Below are 6,205 nucleotides of genomic sequence, written 5' to 3'. Positions count from 1 at the left end.
CACCGGGACTCAGTCTGCACTTTCCAGAGCTTTTTGTCTCCTTTACCCATCCATGCTCCTACCTCCACTGAAAATTCAACTTCCTCTGAAGTCAGGGTGTTTGAGACACAGTTCAGGCACATATGGCAGCCTAGGGAGCAGGTGTAATCCATATCTACAGCACTGTGGAATAAAAAGCAAAGCATGCACCAACATTCAGCAGCTGTGTGACTTCAAGAAAATTACTAAACCTCTCTGAGCCTCAGTTCCCATCTTTGTAAAATGAGGCTAATGACCCCTCCCCCTCATAGAGATGATGGGAAAATTCAATAATGTAACTTATTTACAAAGCACCTAGCATGTTCCTTCACACATGGAAGGTACTCAGTAAACATCAACCTACTCCCTTCCTATTTTCAAACTGCCCTGTACGGCAAACTCTCCCAGACTCTCAGCCCTCTCTGGATAACTGTTCTGGCAACATGCTGATGTTTTAGATCCCAGGACAGCAGGAAGCCAACCATTAAACCAAAAGTGAAAAGCAAGTAACCATTACCTTGAACAAAAAGGACATTTATATTTACTTCAGTGGCTATAAAAGATACCATAAAATATAATATGCAGCAGGCATTCTCATGATTCATAACAGATCTTGCAGCTTATTCTCTCAGGTCCCTGGGGGCATCCAACTGGTCACTAAGAACAATTAATTCTTTCAGGAAATAAAGGGATTGCGAATCATCTCTGATCAGTGTAAAATCTGCTTGTTGTATTATGAACAAAAAGAACAGAAAATGAGACTCAAATTTAGGTTTTCTCTGCCCCTGTGAATGGGGTGAAGTAAGATCAGAGAGATTCAAATACAATTACCGTCTGTGAGCACGGGTGCTCCATGAGAGTTGGGGGGGGGGGTCTCAGGGAACCTGGAGACCACACAGACACAGGAGTCAGAGCAGGAGTTTGAGGATGTCCCCACAACAGGAGCAGACACTCTAACGGGGGGGGGGGGGGGAGGCCAGCTGGCAGAGGTCAATAAGGTAGACGCAGTCTAGACAGGGGACAAGATTTCAGAGTGGAACACCAGCCACGGTGACTGAGGTTTGGGCTACAGTCTCCAGGACTGGGGGCATCGAACGACACCTCCAAGGCTAAATCGGGAGGCAATTAGTAGAACAAGGCAGGTGCCAAGTCGCAGGGAACAAGGTGAGAACCCAGGGGAACCAGAGTTGGAGGATAAAGCTCAGCCTCTGAGTTCCTGGCCTTGGGCTTCTTAACACCTCCAGCCAAGGTCTCAGAAAGTGAGAGAAACATACCAGAAGCAGGAAGTGGCCGCACAGTGGAGGCTGGAAGGATTACATGGCCAGAAGCCAAGCAGATCAGAACCGCACGGCATCCGGAGGCGTCTTACCCAGCGGCCAGAGTGGACTCACTCCCAACCCAGAATAAAAACCCCACTGACCAGGCCCTGCCCTGCAACCCTGCAGGGGTTTTTATTGAACCACAGTACATGAAACACCAAAGGGGTCACCATGACAGCAGGGAGCTCACAGTGGCACCAGAGCCTGGCTCGGGTGCTGAGTCTCCTGGCTCAGGTTGGCCCCTCTGGGGAGCGACATTGCAGGGAGAAGCTGTTCTCTCACAGCTCAGAGACCAGGCTCCCCTCCAACAAAATCAAACCTCTGAGGAGTTAAATGTGCCCTCAGTGGGATTCATGGTCCATCCTGACAACAGGAAGGGTTAATGGAAGTTGGGGGAAGGTGGCATCCAACCCAACGGCACACACAGGGAACAGGAAAGCAAACTGCCGTGCCTTCTCCCTGGATGTGGAGAGAAGCCTCTCGCAGGCACAGCTTGGGGACGCCGAGACAAGGACTCCAAGGGAGAGAACTTTAATGGTGCTGTGGACAGTGACCGTGGGATTCTCAGACACCATGTGGCAGAAACAGGGCAAAGGGTAGAGATGTAACAGAAGAGTAAGGAGTGAAAAGACCACAGGGTCACATAGAGACCTCACACCGAGGTCACACAGCCAGTCCACTCAGTATGAAGCAGGCAACAGCCAGCAAAGCAGAGCTGTGACCCAGCTGACCAGCCTCAGCCCCTTCACACGCAGGACCAGTTCATGAAGATCGATCCACCATAAGTGGAAGGCCTGGCTGAGGGAGATCTGGGTCCTTCTGAAGAATGAACGTGTAATCTTCCTCTGGTGCCTGCAGGAGGGGCAAGAAGGAAGGCGAGAACAAGAGAAAAAGAGGCAAGAAACACTCAGTATCCTTTAGAAAAACAGAAGATGGTGGCTTTGCCAACTCACCGGCCCCCTGCCCCAGTGAACAACTCCAGGTTATGTGATTAGACCACTGTCCAAGCAGGGACCAGAGGAACTCAGCTACTCCAAAGGTGTTTTCCAGGTAAGTAGGGGAAGCAAAAGCCATTGTTTCATTGGGCATCAAAGACTTAGTGGATCCACTGGGTAGAACATTTCAGTTTCTTTCTTTCCAAAAGTAGGGTTAATATTCATCAAGTCGGAATCCTCCAAATTCAAATGTAAAAGCTTTCCCAAACTGCCTGAGGGTAAGAATCACCTGGAAACCTGGTCAAGGTGGTCCTGGGAGGTTGTGGCCATTATAGATTCAGCCCAGCTTACTCCCTTCTGCACCAACAAAAGGACATGATGAAAACTGGTGTTTATGATGATGACCTATTCAAGACTTTGTTTCCTGAAACTCAGAATAAATCATGCTCAGCCCTTTCTGTATGCAGACTCTTTTGCTATAATCTAACTTGCTATTTGATAGCAAGTGCATGATATATGTGGTCAGCACTGCCTTCATCAGTTTGCCAGAATGACCCATTGGCTGCCAGGATGGATGGCTTGGAGCTGACCACAGTCTAGGTCTCCTCTCTCAGGTGAGAATATTCAGCCACAGCATGGACCTTCCCATGTATTTGCTACCCGCAGATAGAAGAAACCAGAACCCTCACTCCTCTGCCACTGTCTCCCTGAGGAAGCACCTTTCCCTTCCTCATCAACACCTCAAGGGTGCTGAGGCATTTAAAAAGACCTGAAATCCAGAGACAGCCTGCTGGTGACACTATCCTGAGTCACAGCCACACTGTAGGGAAAAGAATACTGGCCTCGCTGCCTGGCCAATCTTGGGGATATAGTTCCAGCACCAGCTAGAGATGGGGTGTGTACCAGGGCATCTTGATCCCACGGCCAGGGGACACTTGCATGGGGCTAAGATTTTCAGAAAACATTTCAACTTTTACTAAGGGTAAGAATCACTTGGAAAGCTGGGCTGTGAGGGTGAGGTCCTAGAATCCACAATTTTCACAAGTAGAGGTGGCTCTCAGGACCACCCAAAACACTGCCCTGAGGTATCAGCCAGTTCACCAGAGCTATTTTCTGCCCCTAACATCCTGCAAGGAGAGCTGGAGATGGGGGAGGCCAGGTGGGGCCCTGGGGGCTGACTGGTGGGAGAAAGTGGAGGTGTGTGGACCCCTGGGACTGGTCAGGGAACTGGATGGGAAGAAAGGCCAGAGCCCACACTCACGCGGCCAGTGCCCTGATGCAGCAACGTGACATGTTGAGGAAGGAGCTGGCGCTGGCACGGGTGCCCAGGGCGGCCTCAATGCCGCGCAGCAGGTCGTTGGTCTTGAAGATGAGCAGCATCTGGCGTGGCACGTGGCTGAGGAGCTGGCTGATCTGGGGGAGGTAGTTGGCCGCATTGTTGCGAATCTCTGAGTCCTGAAGCAGCAACAAGGAGACAAAGATGGACGGCTGATGTGGGAACTGGGGCCCAGGGTGGTGGGTGTCCAGGCAGCCCGTGACCTGAAGGTCTGCAAGGAAGCTCCAGGAAGGAGCTTCTAGCACAGCTGCCTCGGCACCATTCCCACAGGGAAGCTTAGCCCAAGAAGCTTTGCAGCCTGATAAACCCGGATGGGACGTCCCATCCCAAATGCCAGCCAAGCACTGGACGCAGCGCAGGAGCACATCAACAGGGGCCAGGCTGCATTTCTGCTGCCTCTGCCTTCCGAGATCACTGTGGCCAAGGACACCAGTACCCATCCTTCCTGCCCCCTGTACTGACTGGGGCAGGAAGTCTATCTCCCCACCAGCCATTTGATGAGGCTGGAGTTAGCCAGTCTCTCAGTTCAGAGGTCTACCCGTGCACTATTCTCTAAGGCTTCTTTGCTGGCCACCAATTTTAGGTCAGGCCTGGAAGGAACTTTGGAGGCTGGTACTGGTTGAGTCATTTCCCCCCTTCCTTCAGCCACACCCAGGCTGTCGCAGTTCAGAGGTCTGAGCTCCTGACCCCAACCCAGCTCCAAAGTCCAACCCCATACCCTGCCTGACCCTACTCCCTAGAAGACCTACTCACACGGCCACCACCTATTACTGTCCTCCATGCTGGAGCCAGTGTCAGCCCACCCACGGCACAAGGTCCTAATGCCCCTGGAGTAGGATTCAGGACTAGCCCTTGCCCTGTCCTGGCGTGTAAGTTTGGGAACTGGCTTCCCAACCCTCCCCGTCTCTGAGCTCTGTATGGTGCTGGGGCAGATAACCAACCCCAGCCAGAGTCCTGAGTATACAGTGCGGCTCTGATTCCTTTTCACTCTCCAGAGAAACAGTGATGGTGACAATGACAATAGTTCACATGTATTGAGCATTACTAAGTAAGCCAGACACTCTGAAAATGCTTACATGTATCAACTTATTTAATCCTCAGATCAACCCTATTAACCAAGTGTATACCCCCATTGGAGAGAAGGAAACTGAGGCACTGAGAAGTTAAGTAACCTCCCCAAGGTCCACAGCTAGTCAAGGATAAGTCAGGATTCAAACCCAGGCCGTCCAGCTCTCAAGCCCTCACCCTCACCATCAGGCTACACTGCGTCTCATCTCACAGAGGACTGTGTGACCCAGTGTCCTCCCATAAAAACTGGGCATGCAAATACCCTCTGTGCCCACCTCTCAGCAGTACCCAGAGGGTCATCAGAGACAAGGTATGGGCTGGCGCTTGGGTCCAGTACAAGTCACAGTGAGGGGACCAGCAGTGCTGCCATACGATCCCCCATCCAGCACTTTCTGCAGCAGAGGCAGAACTCCTGGCCCTTTCAGAAGCACATGTGCACCGCTGATAACTAAGCTGCTGTGAAACCTGAAACATCCCCCAGGCAGGAGCTATCAGACTGGAACATCTCAACAAGAAGCCAGACACCAAGAGGCTGCCTGCCTCCCTGCTGCCTCCCTCTACAGCTGCAGGTCACCCTGCTTGCAGGCTAAGGCCAGATCAGGGTCCCACTCACCAGAAGGACCCCCTCTCAGTAGGGTCAGACTGGCCTGGCCACAACCCCTCTCGGCTCAAACAGAAGTACCTGTGTCCACCCAGGCTACCCCAAGGGGCTCTCAGAGCTGCATAGCCTTCAAGCTTGGACCCTGCAGGATGCCTACCTGATAGAAAAATAGAATTCAAACCAAGTTACAAAAAACAGGTATCCTAACACAACATTGCAAATCAACTATACTTCAATGAAAAAACAAATAAATAAAATTAAATTAGAAACAAGATATCATTCACGAAGTACCTATTATGTACCGTGTGGTCTTGTCCATTCCTGTGGCTTTAATACTATCTACACACTGAGGACTCCCAAATTTATAACTCAAGCCTGGATCTCTTCTTTGAGATGTCTCTAGCTGAATATTCCAGAGAAATACTGACTACCCCCACCCCAAATATGTCCTTGCTGAAGTCTTCCCTATGTCAGGAAATGGCACCCCTCAACCCCATAACTCACCCCAAAAAGCTATGATACAACTCTGACCCTTCCATTTTCCTCCCCTCATGTCCAAGCCAACAGAAAGGCCTCTCACTCTTAGGTCCAAAGCACACTTTGGCTGCAACTGCTTCTCTCGACCTCCACTGCCATTAGCATAGTCTGAGCCCCATCATCTGTCCACCTGGAGTCCTGCCCCAGCCCCCTCACTCATCACTCCACTGCTCATCTTGTCCCAGTTCAGAGACATACTTAAAATAGCAAGTCTGAGCATATCTTTCTCCTGCTTAAAACCTGTCAAAGGCTTTGCTTTGTACTGAGAATAAATCTGAACTTCTTCCCATTGTGCTCTCCCTGCCCAGTGCTCTAGATTTTCAGTCCACCATCCTCTGCACATGCTCCCGACCACCCCTAACTCTGCTTCGTTTAGCATATCGTGTGCCCT

At 51.0% G+C, this 6,205-nt stretch overlaps 1 protein-coding gene across 5 annotated transcripts in view; it reads right to left on the bottom strand.

Moving 5' to 3' along the window:
• Positions 1-1,852: 1,852 nt before the first annotated feature.
• Positions 1,853-6,205, bottom strand: part of ADCK1 (aarF domain containing kinase 1) — a 100,999-nt gene continuing 96,646 nt past the window's right edge. For all 5 annotated transcript variants that reach the window (XM_072963508.1, XM_072963511.1, XM_072963512.1 and 2 more), the window contains 2 exons: positions 3,534-3,727; positions 1,853-2,189 (listed from right to left, as the gene is read on the bottom strand). In XM_072963508.1, coding sequence (XP_072819609.1) covers positions 2,018-2,189; positions 3,534-3,727 — 366 coding nt within the window. In that variant the 3' untranslated portion in view covers positions 1,853-2,017. The remainder of the gene's footprint in view (positions 2,190-3,533; positions 3,728-6,205) is intronic.

Source organism: Vicugna pacos, chromosome 6 (genome assembly GCF_048564905.1).
Source record: "Vicugna pacos chromosome 6, VicPac4, whole genome shotgun sequence".
Lineage (NCBI taxonomy): Eukaryota > Metazoa > Chordata > Mammalia > Artiodactyla > Camelidae > Vicugna > Vicugna pacos.
The sequence above is the reverse complement of the archived record's forward strand: the minus strand, read 5'-3'. Positions and strand labels throughout refer to the sequence as shown.